Source organism: Suncus etruscus, chromosome 3 (assembly GCF_024139225.1).
Source record: "Suncus etruscus isolate mSunEtr1 chromosome 3, mSunEtr1.pri.cur, whole genome shotgun sequence".
In the NCBI taxonomy this organism is placed as follows: Eukaryota; Metazoa; Chordata; class Mammalia; order Eulipotyphla; family Soricidae; genus Suncus; species Suncus etruscus.
In genome coordinates this window covers 103,500,870-103,522,844 of record NC_064850.1, presented here as the reverse complement: position 1 = coordinate 103,522,844, position 21,975 = coordinate 103,500,870, and the positions used below count along the sequence as shown (strand labels likewise).

The 21,975-nt window shown below is 39.3% G+C and overlaps 1 protein-coding gene across 1 annotated transcript in view; it reads left to right on the top strand.

The window, feature by feature from the left end:
- Nucleotides 1-21,975, top strand: part of RAPGEF2 (Rap guanine nucleotide exchange factor 2) — a 273,060-nt gene that overhangs the window by 70,022 nt on the left and 181,063 nt on the right. The window contains exons 2-3 of the mRNA XM_049770221.1: nucleotides 9,799-9,869; nucleotides 16,613-16,669. Of these exons, the coding sequence (XP_049626178.1) occupies nucleotides 9,799-9,869; nucleotides 16,613-16,669 (128 nt within the window). The remainder of the gene's footprint in view (nucleotides 1-9,798; nucleotides 9,870-16,612; nucleotides 16,670-21,975) is intronic.

Here is a 21,975-nt window from a genome sequence, read left to right as displayed (position 1 = left end):
ACCAAACAAGGTTTCTGTAGGGCTTACTCTGAGCCACACCGTCTCAGAGTTCAGCACCATGCTGAGATGTTCTCTGCTCCAACTGCAGTTGAAGCTGATCCAGAAATCATTTTATTTAGATTTTGTGTGCACACATGAGTTCACTTTTTTGGTGGTTGGGAGTTAACGAAATATTTAAATGCTAATTTAAAATACAGTCATTCACTTACTGCAGGATTAAACACAGAGCAAAAACTGAATTAGCATTAGATGCACTGCAAAGAAGACTTAGTTTGTCAGTCTATACTGTGAAACTAAAATTTGACTACAAGATTTGCAGTCTTGCACAAAAATACAGGGTAATTTTCAGTGGAAAATGAGATACATTGATGTTTGTTCTTGCTGCCTGTGGGAGTTCTGGGAAACTATAGGCTTGGTAAAAGTGCATTGTTCTGAAAGAGAAATACTTAGACACTTTAAAATGGATTTAGACACTTGCCATTTCCTTTTCTGTGCACAAGATGGATTTTTTTAATTGGAATAAGATAGTTTAATTTTTTATAAATGAGATTTTATTTTCATAAATTAAGCTTGTGTAGGTAATTATTTCCCATAGGACATAACAGTGTGCATAGAAGATAGTATGTGTTCTAAGTTGCTAAACATAATGTTGATTTCATGATCAAAAATTGCCTGTGATGTCTGTATCAACCACTCAATGCTTGCATTTCTTGAAAACGAGGTTGACATCATTTATATACTGCATATATTCAAATGGCTGCTGTTGATATAGGCAGCTTGGGACAAGAGTGTACTGCTTAACTCAGATGCTCATTTTTAAATTTTTTGTGGTTAATTCCAGAGGTAATTTCTTTATAAATACACTTTGTCTCAACTTTGAAACTGGTCAGAAACACAAACATACAGTGCCTTTTTCAGTGGAAAATACCAGGCAAGGACTTCTACAGACTAGCTTGCATTGGTGCCCTTTGCTTTTGGAATTTATTACTCATGCATATTGGAAGCATACAGTGTGGAACCCCAGACTGAAGAAAGACATGCCAGGTTTCCCTCAGCTTTGACATGTAAGCTGGGGGACTGTTTCTTTATGGGTATTAAGCTCAGAAACATCCTTCATATGATTTAGGATGGAGATGGTTGTTTAAGAATATATACTGGGGCCGGAACGGTGGTGCAAGCTGTAAGGCATCTGTCTGCCTTGTGCGTGCTAGCCTCGGACGGACCGCGGTTTGATTCCCTGCCTCCCATATGGTCCCCCAAGCCAGGAGAGATTTCTGAGTGCATAGCCAGGAGTAAACCTTGAGCATCACCGGGTGTGGCCGAAACCCCCCCCCCAAAAGGAGAATATATACTTAGGAATTTTATTGCAAATCACATATTTTTCTTTTTCTTTTCTTTCTTTCTTTCTTTCTTTCTTTCTTTCTTTTTCTTTCTTTCTTTCTTTCTTTCTTTCTTTCTTTCTTTCTTTTTCTTTCTTTCTTTCTTTCTTTCTTTTCTTTCTTTCTTTCTTTCTTTCTTTCTTTCTTTCTTTCTTTCTTTCTTTTCTTTCTTTCTTTCTTTCTTTCTTTCTTTTCTTTCTTTCTTTCTTTCTTTCTTTCTTTCTTTCTTTCTTCTTTCTTTCTTTCCTTCTTCCTTCCTTCCTTCTTCCTTTCTTCCTTCCTTTCTTCTTCCTTCCTTCCTTCCTTCCTTCCTTCCTTCCTTCCTTCCTTCCTTCCTCCCTCCCTCCTCCCTCCCTCCCTCCCTCCCTCCCCCCTCCCTCCCTCCCTCCTCTCTTTCTCTCTTTCTCTCTTTCTCTTTCTCTCTCTCTCTCTCTCTCTCTCTCTCTCTCTTTCTTTCTTTCTTTCTTTCTTTCTTTCTTTCTTTCTTTCTTTCTTTCTTTCTTTCTTTCTTTCTTTCTTTCTTTCTTTCTTTCTTTCTTTCGTGTGCAGGTGCATAACGGGTTAGGATGGGCTGCAGTGGCACAACACTCAAGCAGTGCAGTGATCTGACATTTTGCTTCAAAGGCTCTGATGTTTTACAGAGAGGTGCTTAGGAGACTAGCTTACGGTAGATATTTTCCTGCCCAGAATGGCAAGTTGTTTTAATAATGGTACAGATGAACTTGTCATTTTCCACTCTTTAGGAGGTGGAATAAACTGAGAATAGCTATTGTGAATGTGCAGGGTAAGTGTTGACACCCAGGGACAAGTTTTCTCTTCTTAGCAAATAACCATGCATTGATCCAGTCTGCCATCTTGTGGCCATTCCTAGAATTATCGCAGCCTATTCTGGTTGGCATTCACCACTCTCTGAACACCAAGATTAAAAACACATTTCATTCTCTCCTTTCACTATTATCCTAAGGAGTATTCACTTTAAAGTCCTGCACACTACCACCACTGCAGGAATACGTCCATTAATGTGTCGACTGCAGCCAATACAGTCTGTTGTTTGATGCAGAATATCTGAATGGTTGAATAGGAGTGGGGCAGGAGTGGAGCATCATCTACTGAATACTATGGCAGAGGGCAATGATTTACTGATGGCTTCAGTTGATGGCTCAGAAAGGGAGTCTGGGCAGGAGTGGGCAAAGAAGAGCTCTTTACTGGACAAGAGGAAGGGGAGTATGTTTTAAGGAACTTAAAAGTAGATAGACCTAAATGTTGCTGGTCATTATGTGCAAGACGTGTTATTGTTGAGCTTTATTTAGGGTGCAGTCCGGAAGTTGGGTTGCAGGCGGGTTGAGTATGATGTGCTAACAATAGCGCTGATTGGTATATGCTCTGGAGAGTGTAAGCATCTGTCTGCCCAACCTGAGATTCAAAACCGGGATTTACAAAACAAAGGTAGTACTGAGGCCTTTTATATATTCGATAAGCAAGTCATTTAGTTTTGGGTTGGGGGAGACAGATACATATGAAAAGGATACATTACTTTGTAGACACTCGAATATATAGATATTTTAGAACTGCATTTTATATATATATATATATATATATATATATTTTTTTTTTTTTTTTTAGGCCACACCCGTTTGATGCTCAGGGGTTACTCCTGGCTAAGCACTCAGAAATTGTCCCTGGCTTGGGGGGGACCATATTAGACGCCAGGGGATTGAACCACGGTCCTTCCTTGGCTAGCGCTTGCAAGGCAGACACCTTACCTCTAGCGCCACCTCATCGGTCCCAAAAACTGCATTATATTCTTGACATTACTGTATTTTAGTACTGGGTTGGTACTGAATCAAATCATCTATCTATACTTTTTGTTTGTTTGTTTGTTTGTTTTAGGGCCACACCCTACTGAGCTCAGGGGTTACTTCTAGTTCTCTGCTCAGAAATTACTCCTGGCAAGCGCAGGGGCCCATACGGGATGCCAGGGATCGAACCTGGGTTGACCACATGCAAGGCAAACTACCTGCTGTGCTCTTGCATACCTCCATACCTATCTTTTTTTTTTTTTTTAAGAATTAGTATCTGCCCATGTGTTGTTAAAAACTTACAATGCACTTCCCCTACACAGCCTAACCAAGTTATTGTTCACCTGGTTTTGTAAAAGTAGTTTTTAGTTTTTTAAATGATATAGCTGTTGGAAAGATACGTTTTATTTTATTTTTATTTTTGGGGCAGGTTTGGGTCATACCCTGTGATGCTCATGCTTTACTCCTGGCTCCCATTCAGAAGTTACTCCTGGCAGGCTCGGGGGACCATATGGGATGCTGGAGATAGAACCCAGTTGGCTGTGTGCAAGGCAGATGCCTTACCACTGTGCTATTGCTTCAGCCCCGCAAAAGTAGTTTTTATAACACATGTAAGGTCACGCATATTGGCGGTGACAGGAACAAGGACTTAAGCTGTTTCATCCTCTTCACCAGACCCCACATTCTGTTTATATTCCGTGGGATAATGGTATGTTTCAGAGCAAAAAGTTTGAATGTCCTAACTAAACCGTTGTATCTTAACTCCCATGTCAGTAGACTGAGTAATGTGAAGACTCCCTTTTCTGACCCATCTCCCACTTCGTAGGAGAAGGTTTGGACATTCTAGCCTTTAACTACCTCTCTAGTAATTTCCAAAGCTAAGCTCTAATTCATTGTTAGTGATGTTTGTCCACAGAAAACAAACTGCTGTCCTCAACCCCCACACCAAGTGGTATCGGGACAAGATGTCCTGTTCTGGTGCTTCTCTATTAGCTGGATTGGTGATGGTGGTTTAATGCAAGGCTTGATGGTTCGGTCCTGCCTTCCCTGGGCTGTGTGATGCTGGGTTGACTTTAGACATAGTCATTCTGCAGTGGCCTTTGGCACAGCCCTGTCCATACTGAAACGTCTCTAGGGGCACACTCTTGGGATGCTCTCTGAGGATTCTTGGCACTCAGTGATGCCCTGGTTACCACATGGTGCCAGGGATTGAAGCAGGGTTGGCAGCAAGCAAGACCTGTGCCTTGACTCTGTACTGCCTCTTGGACTCACAAAAGTACCTTTTTGACATTGCAAGGGAGAGCATGTTGTCATCAATACTCTGGTCTTGCGCCCTTGCCACTTAGGCTACAAACCACCTATCATTCTCCTATTTAAATTGTAAGGCATGTACCTGCTTTGTTTTTCACTGGACTATTGTAGTAAATCTTGGCTTAATTTTTTTTGACAATTCAGGTATCTTTAAAGGAGTTAATTTTGCTATTAAAATTATCTTGATATTTTACACTTAAAATGATTTATTATAACTGGAAGTTTAGGTCAACTTGTAATTTTAGCTTTAGACATAAGCAAAACTCACGCATGGTTATGGTGCTGGGATCAGTAAGATATTGGGAGGTGTGTGTGCTTCCACAGAGCTGCATCCCAGGCACAAATAAGTCTGTCATCATCGGCTGCCCCCCCAGCCCCCCAGTCCCCTCAGTGCCTAGGGAGGAGGTAGTTTAGGAAGTATCTGGGGGGAGGAGGTAGTCATCTTCTCGGTTTTACAAACATCCTAGTGAAATATACTGTAAATTGTTAGTAGATCACTGATGCTGGTGAACAACTAATATTAAAAGCTAGTTTTAAGTCACAAGTTTGCTGCAAGGTCTGTTACGTTCCGAATGAGTCCCCAGAGAGAAATTAGCAACAGTCTAAGATGCAGAGAACTTTCCTATGACTTCTTTGCTGTTAGGCCCATGTCCTGTTTATAAACTCTAAACAGAAGGTTTTGGTTCACTTGGGAACAATCTCCTGAATAATTGAGTTTTGGTGTTGGTAATAGCAGATATCACACTGGGTAAGAAACCTCTTTTTCGTGGAAAACCACAATCCAGTTGGCCCGTCTCTATCATTGTCCACAGAGATACAGTCATCTTAGAACTTTAATCTCCTTTTATTCCAATCATATCTATTTTTGAATAAAGGATGTGCTTCCCAGGGCATGAGGAAAGGCTTATTGTTCTCTGGAGAAAATATGCTTCTTCCTGGTTAGAGCCATGTTTTCCTGTTTGTATTCAAGACCAGAGAATTTGGGAGGAACATAGTTTATATTTTTAGAGGTCCATTGAAATAGTAACAATCATGTGCGTTTTGAGAGACAGGGCAGGGAGATTTTAAGTGTTTGGTGTTTGCATATCAAAGTTTCTTGGCAGAAATAAATCACTTCTATGATTTAACTTCCAGCATTTTTTGCTCTAGTACTTATGAAACCTGCTATTGTTCTGATGAGTATCTCTTGTCTGTACAGAAAAAAAATTTATCTGAATCTAAAAGTATAACTTCAGAAAGACTATGTCCTTCCTTGTCTTCTGTTTTAGGACTCTCCCATTTTTGGTGGAGTGTGATAGGGGATCTCAGATTCCAGATTGTTCTGACTTTCTTGGCACTTTGTGATGGGGGTCAGTGCTTTTTTTATAGGGGCTTTCAGATCACATTTATTTATTTAGATTAATTTTGGTTTGGGGGCCATACCTGGTGGTTCTCAGGACTTCTGGCTCTGTGCTCAGGGACTATATGTGAAGCTGGAGATTGAGTCTCGGTCCAGTCCTGAGAAGGGCAAGCACTGTACTTGCTATACTGTTCCTCCGACCCCAGGGCTCATATATCATTTAAATAAAGGTGAACCACAAGGGGGAAATGAGGTAGAATTCCTGGCCAGAAATGGCAGAAGCTGTGGGGGTAACTCCCCTGAGCCAGGAAGGGGCAGTAGCAGTTTCGTGGTTTTGGAGTCCCAGTCCTGGCCTCACCTCTATTTTTTTGACCATACTTTTTTTTTCCCCTTGTGTTTCCTGAAATGTCAGGCCACTTGGAGAATTTGTTTGCAAGGAGGAAACACAGATGTTGACAGATTCATCACACCCACAACATAACCCGATTATTTATTATCTTGAGCTCTGTACCCCTGAATGAGGTCTGGGGTAATGGAGGTCATTGGACACCAGAAGAGGTAGTATAGGTTGACCAGAAGATTCCAAAGGTGATATTGGTCGATATCAAAATATTACTCAGTTCACCTTGACCTGAGCATGGAGTGAGCTCAGAAAACATCAGCAAGGATCTCTGACTGTGTGCATGTGTGACACAAAGTTGGATATACTCCTAAAATGGCATGATTATGTGTTGTGAATGTTCTGTTTATGCTTTGACATTTGCACAGAAAGAAAACTTGCTTTATCTGTTGTAAAATGCTGAAGGCCTCAAAGGACCCCAGTAAGTTCCCAGGCCCTCTTATGTCATCAAATTGTAGGGAAGATGTACCATTGTTTCCAAAATATTTACTAACAAAAAATACACAAACAATAAATACACCTTAGTTTGCAAATTGCAGTGATATATAGTGTCATAAAATAGGGAATGGTGGGGTCACTATTCCTGGATCTAGCTTGCATAATGAGACAGACTGGAAATCAAGTCTGGATGATGTACGTGGCACAGCTGGGCTCTAACTTGTGCAGGAGGTGCCACTGTCTGGCAACAAGAAACCCTGTCATGTTAAAAAGCAGCTAGCTTCAAAGTGTCATTTGGCAATGGAAAGCACTTTTTATTTTAACTTTTTTCCACTTTTTTATTTTTGAAATTTTGATTTTGCTTAGTGTGTTTGAAGAATGAGAGATTTATTTGGAGGCCTGTTGTCAGAATTTTAAGACCTTAGGCTCTTCTTTTCCTTGATTCTTTCATAGAATTTACAAATTCTAGTTTCTCTCATGTTTTCTTTCCACACCTTTTATTTGCTTTTGAAAATCCTGTTTCTGGGGCCATAGATTGTGTGGTCGTTAGGGTGCACCTGCTCCAATTCAGTTTCCAACTCCACATGACCCCTGAGCACTGTGGGCTACAGCACCGTTGGGGTGGCTGGGAAATCCCTGGCATTGCAGGGCCTGTAGCAGCACTGTGTACGTGGCCCCTTGCTTTGAACTGCAGCTCAGGGTCCAGAATAGTGCCCTGGGATTTTGGGGCCTCTGAGTACCAGTTGGTCACAGTCCTTGCTGCAAACACATATCAGAATAATTCTACTCTTTGGCCAAATATACTTTTTTTTTTTTTTTTTTAATTTTTGGGTCACACCCTGCAGTGCTCAGGGGTTACTCCTGGCTGTCTACTCAGAAATCGCTCCTGGCAGGCACGGGGGACCATATGGGACACCGGGATTTGAACCAACCACCTTTGGTCCTGGATCGGCTGCTTGCAAGGCAAACGCCGCTGTGCTATCTCTTCGTGCCCCAAACATACTTTCTTGACTTGCATAAACTTATTTGGTTTGTGAATATTAATAATTTGCTTGGTGAATAAGTAGATGTAGTTATTTATTTTTTTACGCAGAAGGAAGGCATTGCAGGCTGTGGGCAATCATTCTGTTCTATTTAATGATCACAATATTTAATAATATAATTTTAATGATATTAATGGTATTATAATTTAATAACATTTAAAATTAAAATGTGAGCCTTAAGATTATCCAGAATTAGGATATTTTTTATTGGTTTTTCAATTGAAGAAAGATTTCTTCTAAAGGGATTTGTTAGCTTGAGGAGCTCACACAGTCTTAGGTGGTGGAAAGGTTTAGATTTTAATCTTTATATTGAATTTATGGATCACTTTCACATTATAATCTTCATAAAGTTTCTAAAAAATGAGGAAAATAGCAAAGACTATAGAAAAATAAAATTTGAGACGGCGAGTTTGTGAATTTTGGCCACTAGACATGATACCTAGACTTAATACATTAAGTCTAGTATTAATTCATTTTATATTGGTTGTCTTTAGAGTGACCAGCTTGGTTTTCTACTCATCCTCCTCCATAAGAGCAGACGTTGCTAAAATATTCTGGGCTGAAATTTTTATTAGTATATTTAAAGGGCTTGAATTACCTAATTATTCTGTGATCTTGGGTATGTATCTGTGACCTAGATATAGAAAATACAGTTGCACAAATAGTAGTTTGTTCTAAAATTATTTTTGTTTGGTTTTGGGCCACACCCAGTGATGCTCCTGGATTGCTCCTGGATATGTGCTCAGAAATCACACCTTGCTCGGTGGACCATATGAACTCTGGGTATCAAACCCAGGTCCATCCTGGGTCAGCTGCGTACAAGGCAAACGCCCTACTGCTGTGCTATTGCTCTGGGCCTAAAATTATTTTCTGAAATGTACAGTTTTTTTTTTTTTTTAACAAAATTAACATAGAGAGGATGAACTAGAAGCAAAGATGTGCACGATTTAGACACTGGAAGGAGCAAAAGACTGTTGAAGGAAGTGGAAGTTTTTTGTTTGTTTGTCTGTTTGTTTTGGTTTTGGTTTTTGAGTCACACCTGGCAGCGCTCAGGGGTTACTCTTGGCTCTACGACCAGAAATCTCTCCTGGCAAGCTCGGGGGACCATATGGGATGCCGGGATTTGAGCTACCATCCTTATGCCTGCAAGGCAAATGCCTTACCTGCATGCTATCTCTTCGCCCCGGAAGCAGAAGTATTAATCCCGTAAATATTGTCCTAGATTTGGTGCCTTGATGCTATTAAATGGTAGGACTCCAAATTGCTCAGCTGAGCCACTTTGGTCCTTTTGGAGACACCAGTTGCTCATTTGAGAGCTTTGCAAGCTGATTCTGAAATTCCTATGGAAATGCAAGACAGGCAGGAGAGCCTAGATAATCTTTAACAAGTATAGTAAGATTAGTCATTTAGACTTCCTGACCTTGACAATTACTTCCTAGCTCTGTTAAAAAAAAAAAAAAAGTATGATTGTGGCACAAGATGGGGATAGATGCATAAATTGGTGGGACAGAATTGGAAGTTCCCTAGACTTCAGAGTTGAGAAATAACTTTGTAATAAATGGTCACTTGATTCAGAACAGAGGTAACAGTGTAATATATTGGAGAAAGAAGAATTTCAGCACAAGGTGCTGGGCTCACAGGAGCTTTACCTTACACTATGTATAGAAGCCAACTCAAAATGGCCCATAACTTAAGCTATAGAATTCATATTGTCTAGATATAAAAATTGAGTTAGTCATGATGCAGACAACTATTTTAGAGATACACTTATTTTTTTACATTTTAAAATTTCTTTGATATTTTGATGTAAAAGGTAAAAGATTGATAATAAAAAACTGGAAAGAAGTTTACTTTGTAAGCTTGAGCAAGCTTATATTTTATTGACTTATATATGCATACGTACATATATGAATATATAAAAGCAAAGGTAGTTAGAATTACAAATGACATCTGCACATTTTAGCTCTCACTTACTAATGTCTAAGAAAACATTAAAAAGCTTTCTTTCTTTGATCTGTTAATATAGTGTCATATTTTAGAATTTTTTGTTCTGAGAAGTCTAATGATTTTTATTTTTGTTTTCAAACAGGATCTGGAAATAGTGTATTCCTATCTACACGGTATGGAAGCCTTATCAAACTTGAGGGAGCATCAACTTAGGTAAGTCATTTTTAGATTAGTAATAGCAAGATGCTAGAATTTTATGTGATAATTTATTATGGTCAAGGAATTTTACTTGTCTATATTTGACTATATATTTTTGGTCCCAGTGAAGCTTTTTTCTCACTCCCTTTCCTAAAGCAATAAACACTCTTGATAAATATTACCGAAAGGAGCCATTTCCCCCCCCTTTTTGGGTCATACCCGGCAGCGCTCAGGTGTTACTCCTGGCTCTAGCTCAGAAATATTTCCTGGCAGGTTTGGGGGACCATATGGGATGTTGGGATTCAAACCACCATCCTGCATGCAAGGCAAATGCCTTACCTCCATGCTATCTCTCCGGTCCCAGGAGCTATATTTTTTTATAATAATTCAAAGAAAGATAAGATTCTGTATTTTAGTATGCTTTAGAAGGTGTTTGATGATAATTTATTAATATATATTATTACATCATATATTAATATATGTTATATTTATATATAATATGTCATATTTGATTATAATATTTATTTTCTGGAAAACAATTTATACAATATTTTAATGTATTTTAACCTTATTTTTTATTGTACAGCAATATAATTTTTTATTGTCTAGAACTTATTATGAAATTAAAAACACGAAAGAGAAGAAAAGGAAAAAAGAAAAACATTATGGAGGTGCTTTGACCTTAATTAGGCAAAAATAAAGTAACAAATATGGATCACATATAAAAGCTAATTAGGATCTACCATACCTCCCTCCCTCTCCCCACCCCTCCCTCCCTCCTTCCCTTCTTTTCTCCTCTCCCTCCCTCCTTCCCTCCCTCCCTCCCTCCCTTTATCCTTTCTTCCTTCCTTCCATCCATCCATCCATCCATCCATCCATCCATCCATCCATCCATCCATCGTTTTGAGGCTGTATTCAGCATTGCTTGGCGGTTAATCTTGGCTCTATACTTAGGAATTATTTCTGGAGGGCACAGAGGACTATATAGGGAGCTATATAGGGTGCAAGGATGAAATCTGGACTGGCTTGCGTGCAAACAAGCCCCTTACCCGCTGTACCATTCCTCTGGCCTGTGCTAATTAGGATTTAATGTGAGCCTTCCCCCCAAATTTTTGCTATTTTTGATCCCAGCAGTTTTTAATTATGAAAGGAATACCTTTGTCTGTGTATTTCTCCTTTACTCTTTAAACACTAATTAATTTGTGAGCATGTCAATTTCATAGTTAGTTGTTAATTGAAAAAAGTATCAGGAGAATTGGGTACTTCTAAAATTAAAATTTTAATGAAAATCATTTAAGTTAAAGTAAATTGCAGGCTAAGTGTTTAAAAATTCAGTCAAGTTTTATTAGAAAGGGCAAAGCCATTGAGAATTTAGATGATGACTCAAATTAAAGCAAGAATACTTTTTAAAGTCTATTATTTTCTATTCTTTAATGACAGCTTGCCTGAGGAAAAATTGTAGCATCAATCGACTATTTTTTTTCCTTTTTTCTTTCTTTGTTGCTGAATTTGTTTGCTTGTGACTGAGCCAGGGTTCTATATATGCATGACATAATGTTTTCACTGAGTCACATTCCTAGACTTTCGAATTGTCTATTTAATTGAATAAGTCATTTTTCAAATGTAATTAATTAATATGCCAGCATGCCATCAGCTTATAAAACTACATATAGAATAAAAATATAAGAACATCTGTAAGGCATTATTGTATACACATACTGTTTTGGTTATAATGATATTTAGGGTAATACTAATTCTTACTAGTTAACAAAATTTTAATACTACTTTGTAAAGTTTCCAAATTATAGAAGTAGAGATAATAAAATCCATATACCCATCCACTAGTTTTAGAACTTGCAAGTTAATTCAGTGGTATCATTTAGTCTGTTTTTACTTCAGAAAGTCTATTTTGGAACTCTACAGTTTTGTTGGTACAAATTAGATAATTATTTTTTTAAATAATTATTTTGTACAGTAAATTCTGACTTATTATGAGAAAAAAGTCAGCTGAAACTAATGTAACATCCTTTTTTTTTTTTTAAGAAAAAGAAAAGTCAAAGCTATAGATAAACTTTGTATTTGGATCAAATACTTTACCGTTCTACCATTTTTGGGAAAAATATTGTACTTAGATATTTTCCTTGAAATTTACAAATAAAATATTTATTTCTGGAATTATTAGGCAATAGTCAAGGTGTCCAGTCCAAACAAGTAAAGTTTTTTAACTTTAGAAATAAAATGCTTTAAAGAATTTCAAAGCCTGTTTATTTTGTCCAGGGTAGTAAAAGAACATAATTCCTCTCTGGTGGGTGGGGAAGACTTGTGTTTATTCAGCTTTGTGCATTATTACTGCACACCCATTTATGAACAATCCATTGATTCTCAGCAGATGAATGCCATTGTTATTGTAAGATCCTTTGCTCTATGCAATGCAAAGGTTCTCAAATCATCACTTAAAAATCATGTGAGTTTTCAATACAACTTAATGTTTGCTCCATTAATCCATGGAATTGAAAGTAATGTATTTGCCAGAGGGGAAGACAATTCTATGATAGAGGCAGAGAGGCTGAGAAAAATCTGTAAAAGAGCCAAGTGAGTGGGGCCATTCAGTGTTGGAAATAGGAGCCTGCTGGTTACATGTGCATTCTATGTCATTGCTAATTATATAGACACTTTTAAAGATTATTAAGAAACTTGATATGGCTAGTGAAAATATTTGACTCCTTTCCCCATTTACAGAAAACATTGTCATATGGAAGATTTATGCATTTATTGAGTCAACAGTTATTGATCACATGCTGACTGAGTGCGGATATTGATTTAGGCCTTGGAGACTCATCTTGAAGGAGAGCAGACAGCTGCCATTTCAGCTCATACTTCCAGTCTAGCAGACAGGATTAGTTACGCTTTATTTAGATGCTCTAGGCTTGCCTAGTAAGAATGGATGTGGTCACTTGCTGTGCATCAAAGAGGCCCTGGGTTCAATCCTGGGCACTTTCTGATCCCACCTTCCAAAGGAAAAAGGTGTATACTTTGACTTGTGGTTTAAAATAGGGCAACATTTGAATCAGAGCAGTTGTGCAGAAATAATGTGTCAGGAGCGATTTCTGAGCGTGGAGCCAGGAGTAACCCCTGAGCACTGCTGGGTGTGACCCAAAAACGAGAGAGAGAGAGAGAGAGAGAGAGAGAGAGAGAGAGAGAGAGTGAGAGAGGGAGAGAGAGAGAGAGAGAGAGAGAGAGAGAGAGAGAGAGAGAGAGGGGAGAGGGGAGAGGGGAGAGGGGAGAGGCCAGGAGTAACCCCTGAGCACTGCTGGGTGTGACCCAAAAACGAGAGAGAGAGAGAGAGAGAGAGAGAGAGAGAGGGGGGGGGGAGAGGGGAGAGGGGAGAGAGGAGAGGAGAGAGAGGAGAGAGAGGGGAGAGGGGAGAGGGGAGAGAGGAGAGAGAGGAGAGAGCAGAGAGGAGAGAGGAGAGAGGAGAGAGGAGAGAGAGAGAGGGAGGGAGGGGGAGGGGGGAGAGAGAGAAATAATGTGCAATGTTGAGGTATCCCAAATGCTCAGCCACGGACATAGAATAGTTCATTGGCAGGTGGAAGGATTATTAAAGTGTAGTAAGGCGAAAGCAATCTTAATATAATAAATCAGTAAATTGTGTAAGATTCTTATATGAGGATGGTTTGTATTTTCTTCTAAAGAATGTAGAGGGTTAGAGTAGAGAGATGAGATCATGTGACTTAATGCCAGCATATTGTCAGACTGAACTAGAGCTGTCCATGATAATAGCAAGATAGTGACACACATGCTCTTCTGAACAGCAAACTGTGAACTTGGTTGGGCCAGTAAAGATTTATTTCGGAAAGGGGTGCTGGCAGAAAGATGGGATGTGAAGAACAAAGGAGCCAAAGATGGTAAGAACTCCAAGGTTTTTGTCTAACGCAACTGGGTACTGATTATAAGGAAGCAGTTTTAAGGTCTGTTTTGAGCATTTTCAATGTGAGTTACTGTGACATGCACAGCCAGTAGGCTACACAGAGCTGGCATGTAGATGAGTGGATATTACAGTGAAGAGTTAGATCTGAGGCTTTGCTTTATTTAACTCACTAGTGTACCAGGGGTCTCAAACTCGCGACCCATGGGCCGCAAACGTGTCCCTCTCTACAACATTTTGTGGCCCTGCCCTAGAGGAATCTTTTTTGTTTTGTTTTAGTTGTTTGGGTCACACACACACACACACACACACACACACACACACACACACACACACACACACCACACCCCAGTGTTCAAGGCTTATTACTGACTTTGCACTCAAGGATCACCCCGACTTTGCCTCCTGCGTCCCCCAGGTAAATTGAGTTTGAGACCCCTGTATGAGATTACTTTCCAGAGAGGAGGGCTGGAGTTAACATTTAGGAGTCAAATCAAGGACTCTGACATGAGAAACAACCCACAGGAGACACAAATGTTGACTCGTAATGGGGAAACCAGAGGACTAAGGACAGCAAAAGCCAGAGAAGATGACTATGTACTTGTCAGGACAAAGGGAGGCAGCCGGATCTGCTGAGGATTGGAATTAGGAGAGGCGAGAAAGAATTTAGGGAATATGGATACTGTTAACTTTCAAAGTTCTTATTTGAGTGTTTCAGGGACCAAATGTTGAGAAGCTGGGAGGGAATGAGAAAATAGAGATAGTGTGTAGACAGTTCTAAAAGGAGTCAGGCCAGGGGAATGACTAACAGTATCTAACAGCTGGAGAAGGAGGTGGGAATAATCAGCTGGAGATAATTAGTTGCTGTTGTTGACTTGGGGCCCTTCAGTGGGGTCTATACTCTACCACTATGTGTCCACCCAGATTTAAGAGGTGTTTGTATATTAGTAGAATTGGTTCAGGACAGAGGGAGAAACAGATGGTTATGCAAGGGAGAGGAAATCAATTGTGAGCTCATGTGAGAGCAAGAAGAGACTTTGAGATCTTTTTTCAAAATGTTGCAGCTATTTTATTTTTTTGGTATTTGGGCTACAACTGGCTCTGGTCAGTGATTACTCCTGACTGTGCACTCATGAATTACTCCTGACAGGCCTGGGGGGACCCTATGGGGTCTGGGGATTGAACTCTGAGGTCAGTTGTGTGCCAGTCAAGCCCCTTACCCACTGTCTCTCTGGTCCCAAGATTACTTCCTTTGAAGAAAACAAGGCTGAGCCAGTTAGTTATTTAGGACCATTTTACCTCCTTTTCTGTTGTTCTGGTGGTGGTAGTGCCAGACTTAAGATTGAACTCCGCCTTACACACCCTTGACTTCTCTATCACTGGGTCTCTGTGACCAGGCATTTTATTCCTGTTATGTGTGGCCATCATCTTTCCTGGATCTATATGATGCAGTTAATAAAGAGAAAACTAGACATCGTCCCAGTTATGGCTCACATATCTACAATGGGAGTTCTGTCCCAGCACTGAGTGGTCATGTCCCTTGCTGCCCACACTGCTAGGTGTGACCCTGGCATCCCTCCACAGCCCAGAGCCAGCTGAGCACTAAACCAGCCCATCATTGGATCCTTGTTTCATAGGAACTGGCCTGCCTTCTCCCCAGCACTGCTTGGATGTGGCCTGTGTTAAAAAATAGACGGTTCCATTACTCTGTTTCCTGGAATTAAGTGACATTTTGAATATTTCATATAAAGGAATGATAGCATAAAAGGGACCACTAATGTTGGGAGATGCTTATAAAACCTGAGGAGAGAATGCCCAAGGGAATTGTTTTTAGGTTAAAAATCCTGAGGTTTTGATGTGAGTTGGATTTAGTAAACAAGAAGTGGATGTGGATTGGTTCTGTTTCATAGATTGGAGACCTAAAATCTCCAATGTGATGTGACTGATGGAGGCTCAGTTGACATCTCTGTGTGTATGTATGTGTATATATACTTTATACCAGATTTTTAATATTTTATTTATTTTTGTTTTTGGACCACACCCAGTGACACTCAAGGGTTACTCCTGGCTTGGGGGACCATATGGGATGTCAGGGATTGAACTGAGGTCCATCCTGGATCACCCACGTGTAAGGCAAATGCCGTACCGTTGTGCTATCACTCCAGCCCATAGATTTTTTAATTTTTAATTACTTCTAAAGAAGGAATGGTCATGTCTCTTTTGAATCATTCTGTATTTTTAGGAAATTTTACTTGGACTATATATAATAAGATACTCTTGAAGATCGTATTCTTAGAGTAATGTTGACTATTTAAATATTTACTCATGTTCTCCATACGTTTTTCTTCAGGGAAGAATCAGCTGAAATAACAACTCTGAAAGGTTGTAAAGTCCATTTAGTCATTAATCTTAAACTACTGAGTTAATAAAAGCCTGCATATGTCAAATGCTGTACTGCTAAGTGTAACATGTTGAGCTGTGAATGACATTATCAAATGAGCAGGTTTTGATTTATGTAAGTTCTTCTCATTTTACGTTTATCTGAATGCATTAATTTGCCAACATGTTGTTAAACTATAAAGCACATAAAGTTTTGCTTTCTAGGAAATAACCATGAACAAGTTGACTTCGAACATCGTTTCTTTTCTAGCATCTTGTTACTGTATTTATTTTATTTTTGTTAATTGAAGTACCAGAAATGTTTAGCTTAAGGCTTATAAGTGATTAGATTATACATGTGAGTAAACTTAACTTTCTGGAGTGCATTCTTCTGTTTTAAGACAGTAGGTTTTTTTCATGATAATGTTGAGCTCTTGTCTTTGTTTCTTTTCAGGTTGATGTGTGAAACTGTGAGATATGAAAGACATGAAGCCAATGAAGTTTTATACTAGTAGGTGTTTCTTTTCAGTTTCTACATTGTATGGTGAAACAACTAAATAAATCCCTTAATGTAGCAAGTACTATAAGCAACAGTTGCCTTACTATTTATTATTATTACTATTATTATGATTGTTATTATTGTAATTTTGGGATCTTACCTGGTGATGTTCAGGGGCTTGTCCTGGCTCTGTGCTTGTGGCCCACTACCCACAGTGCTCAGGGTGCATATGTTGAACCAGGGACCCATCAGGGCTTGACAGCATGCAAGACAAGTACCTTTCCTCTTGTAATATTGCTTTGGTCCCTGCAGTGCCTTTTTCTTCTTTGCATTAAAGTACTATTTATATTTTAAAAGTGTGAAGCACTTTGACTATCTCCTGTCTTAAGGTATAAGTTTAAGGTCCTTTGCAGATGGTTTCATTACTCTTACTTCTATGTGAAGCTCTCAGGTGTGGTTTAGAGATAATGCTTAACTTTCTGAAATTTTCATAATTTTTAGCATCATAAAGACATTTTTATACCATATCCAACCAAATAATGTTTAATATTTCCATAACGGCAGTAGATGAGATGTGAAGATAGTATAAAATGTATTTTAGTTTGTGCTTCTTTCAGAAACAAAACTAAGCTACTCATATCAGTTTGGCCATGGCTATTTTAAATATTTATATTTCTTCTTGAGAGATGTGTATTCCTTAGAAAACAGGACAATAATTTTTGAGGAATGGACTGATATGGTAGGTCAATATTGATCTAATAAGTTACATATAGAGAATGATTGATGGTGCATATTATTTTGTTAGTAGTGCCTGCCATGACTGGATACTTCCCACTGTGTTTTCTGATTTTCAGAGCACACATTTAATAATTGCTGCCGCACTTGCTTTATTATAGGGAAGATTTATTGAAAGAAATAAAACATACTACATTAAGGAAAAACATTTCTTTTTTTTAAATCGCAGTTTAGATAATGCTTAAAATAGTAACCTTAAGTAGTTTTGACACACAAATTTACTGTGCCTTCACCACCACCAGAAATAAATACCCAAGACCTTCCACCACTTTCTCATTTCTAGTTTTCCCCTTCATCACTCTTCCCACTGCCTGGCGATCTCAGCTCTGCAGTCAACAGCCAAGGACTTGTCATCAACCAATACTATCTGTTCCCCATTTCTCTTTATGCCATAGGCAAATGAGATCATCCTGTATTTGTTCTCCCCCTTTGACTTATTTAGTTCAAAGATGCCACAGTCTCTTGAGAATATGACATAGGGGAAGAATAGAAAGAAAGTGAACCCCAAAATTAACCCACCGAGCTGAGACTTGTGTATACTGAGAACTGAAGAAGTACAAGGAAAGGCTTGAGCACAGGGCAGTGGCCCTTTAAACTTGGTCTCCTTAGTGTTTCCAGAGGCTAGCAGAGACTTCCTTAGAGGGACTAGTTTGTCAGAGAGACAGGAAATGAAGGTGCTGGCCTGATATTTTGACCAATTTAGTACAACTTTCCTGGGTGTGAGAAAGGATGGCAGAGCATTTTATTATGGGAAATACTTAGAATGGATTAATGTACCTCCATAAACTTATTATCCAACATTGCATCCTGATGGCCAATAGTTTCATATTCCACCTTTTAGATGTTCAGCAGGACTATTTTGAAATCCAGGTGTCCTAATCCATAAATATTTTTATCCATGTCTATATCCTTAATGATATATCCTTTATGCCCTAAAATAATTTCTATAACATGAAAATATTCGCATATATTTATCTCAGTTTTTTAAAAGACACCAATGTACTGGAGAGATAGTATATTAGGTAAGGCACTTGCCTTATATGGAACCAACCCAGGCTAGTTTCTTAGCACCACACATAGTCCCCAAGCCCTCGAGTGATCCCTGAACAAGACCTAGGAATAAGCACTGAGTACAGCCAGGTATAGCCCAGAACAAAACCAAAACCAAACCAACAAAGTAAAACAGAACAAAACAAAGCAAAAATGATATTTTAAGATTGGAATAAGGTTCATTCATTGTACTTGGTTGATAGCTTTCTTAAGACTTTTTTAAAACTCTAGCTGGGTGGCCTGTTTTTGAACATCAAAATGCCTTTACCAGATGGCTCATGAAAACCATGTATCTTTCTCATGATAAAGCCATTGATGCTGAGTTAAATGAGAGGTAGACAGGAGACCAGTTGTCAAGACTGAGGAGTCTGAGCTCCAACTGAGACAGACCAGAGGGCATGTGTGGCAATGATGAGTCTTATCAGAAGATACAGGTGGATTCTGTTTTGGAGGATTCCTAGAAGTAATCTCTGAGCCTGTGACAGGCAGAGTGGAGTAGCAGCCTTTAGAAATACCTATACAACTTCAAAAAACATAAATCAGTATAGTCTGTGCCTGCCATCTCAAAGCAGAGTTCCCTATTCAGTATGATTTGATCAGTGGGTTCTGAGAACTTTATTACCATAAATTTATACCAGAAATTTTTGAACAGTAGAGCCAGTCCCCAACATAACCCACCAAATTATGCAAAATTGTAGCTGTTTTTCTTTTTCTTTTTGGAGGGGGGTCAATAAAGGAGACCAGTAAATAATCAAAATAGAGTCGATAATAAAACTAACAACAGTGTCAACTGCCCTTAAAATTTATACTTGAAAGGGGCCGGCGAGGTGGCACTAGAGATAAGGTATCTGCCTTGCAAGCGCTAGCCAAGGAAGGACCGCGGTTTGATCCCCCGGTGTCCCATATGGTCCCCCCAAGCTAGGGGCAATTTCTGAGTGCTTAGCCAGGAGTAACCCCTGAACATCAAACGGGTGTGGCCCAAAAAACAAAACAAAACAAAACAAAAAACAAAACAAAACAAAAATTTATCCTTGATGAAAATAAGTTGTAAGTAACAGCATTGTATTGTTCCTCGAACGGACAGTGAGTTCATGGAATGTGCATTTCAATATGAGGCTTGGAAATCTCTGAGTATTATTGTCCTGTGTTGAAGTAGCTGAGTTGCAGGAAGCATCCACACTTTATTCTTTCCCTCTGGAATGTAAAGGTTTTGGTAGTGTTGATGATGAAGTAATTTAACAAGCATTTCCTGTGTCCCACATAACTCTTAATAGCTGCTTTCCATGCATTAATTTACTTGTTCCTCATAGCTGTCTTGTGAGGTTGATACTATCATCACCCTGACTTTACACATGAAAGAAACTCAGACTTTGAGAAGTTTGAGGTGTAACGGCTGAAAGTCGGGCCTGGATTTTAGCCTAGCCAGAGTGATACTGCAGCCTTAGCTCTGTTTCCACCCATCACGTTTTATTTATTTATTTTTTTTTGGTGGTTTTTTTGGGTCACACCTGGAAGTGCTCAAGGGTTATTCCTGGCTCCAGGCTCAGAAATTGCTCCTGGCAGGCACAGGGGACCATATGGGATGCCGGGATTCGAACCGATGACCTGCATGAAAGGCAAACGCCTTACCTCCATGCTATCTCTCCAGCCCCCATCAGGTTTTTTTTTTTAATGGTATTGTAAAATTGTTACCATGAAAAATGGTGCAAGGGAGCTGGAGTGATAGCACAGCAGATAGGAGGGTAGTTTTGCATGCGACCAGCCTGGGTTCGATCCCCAACATCCCATATGGTCCTCCAAGACTGCCAGGAATGATTTTTGAGTGCAGAGCCAGGAGTAACCTTTGAGTGCTGCCAGATTTGGTCACAAAACAGACATACTAACAAAAAAGATGCTGGCTTGAGAGACAGCATATAACCAACTGTATGTTGTATTTCATTTCCAACACCACTTGGTCTCAAGAGCATTGCTGGATACAGCCCTTGAAGCCCCTGGAACTTCTGTATGGCCTTGTGTAATGCATCTTTGCATAGTGCATCATGACATGGAGTCATTGGTCGATGTGGCCAAGCATCACTGGTAGGGGTCTCAGGCCTCCTTGAGTACTGCTTTGGAAGCTCCTCTTTGCTCCCTTAAAATGATAATACTTGTGTATATGTCGGGATAAGCATCATATCTCTAGACTGACTACTCCAGAAGAGGGTGATGCCAGTTGGAACTTATCAGAAAATTTTTCTGTGCCATTCTTACTCCCTGAGAGTTGTCACTAAGAGACATTTAAATTGAAGGTAGATCACAGTCCTTAAATATTCTTATTGTAAAGTCTGAATGGTGAATGTGTGTCATGTTGATAATGCAAAACTATGTCTTGGATAATCCCACACTGAAGGTGTTTAGGTTGTAGCTAGAGTTGAATATAAGAATCATTTATTTTTGGGGGTCAGTTTTGAGTCACACTTAGCAGTGCTCAGGGCTAACTCCTGTGTCCAGGGATTACTCCTTGTGATGCTCAGAGGAACATATTTTGACTAGAGTTAGATAGCAGTATTAGTAAGGCAAGGGGTAGGGGTGGTTAATGAATTTTCAGTAGACTGATTTCTTCATATTTCTTCAAATGGACTAATTGTCCACTTGTTTAATCGGATTCCTTGTATTTGGCCAATCCTGCGATAAAGGATCATTGAAGAAGTGTCTTCTGTGATCTTTGAACAGGCATGTTTCTGCCCTTCACAATTGGTATAAGTGCAGTTTTGCAAATTAAAGAACACTTGTATCTGTGCTGTATATAAATCTATGATAGCTTAATAATACTACCCCTCTTTTGGGGATTGCTGTCATTACCTGTTGGGAAAAAGACTTGTCTGTTCTTGTTTTCACTCCAGTTTGAAGAGCATAGTATAGTCAGAATATCAAAGACTTTTCAGTCTTTGGTTTTACAACTAAGAGATGGGTAGTCATTTTCCTTATTATGTGTGTGCACTAGTGACTTCTAAGTCTGGTTTAAATAAGTTCTTCAAGTAAATACAATACTCTTTTGATCCTTCTCTAAACCATACTTTTCTCACCTATAAAATGGAAATAATAATAACTTTTTGAGATTGATGTATCAGAGGCTGTTCGACACCGGGTAATTCGAACAGAAAATGCATAATAATGCACACAGCTGTTAGCTGCTTCACATCATTGCCATTAACACCATGGCATTTAGCAAACTATATTTTATTTTGTGTATTTTTGCATTTTGGGACCACATTTGGCAGAGTTCAGGGGCTGTTCTGGCTTTGTGCTCAGGAGTGACCCCTGGCAGTGCTCGAAGGACTGTATGTGGTGCTGGTTATTTGAATGGGGATCAGCCGTGTGTGCGACTACCACCATCTTTACTTACTGAACCATCTTTCTGGCCCAATAAGTTAGATCAGTCTTAACGTTAGTTAGTTGCTTTGAGTTTCTATTACTGAGGAATTAAGGCATGC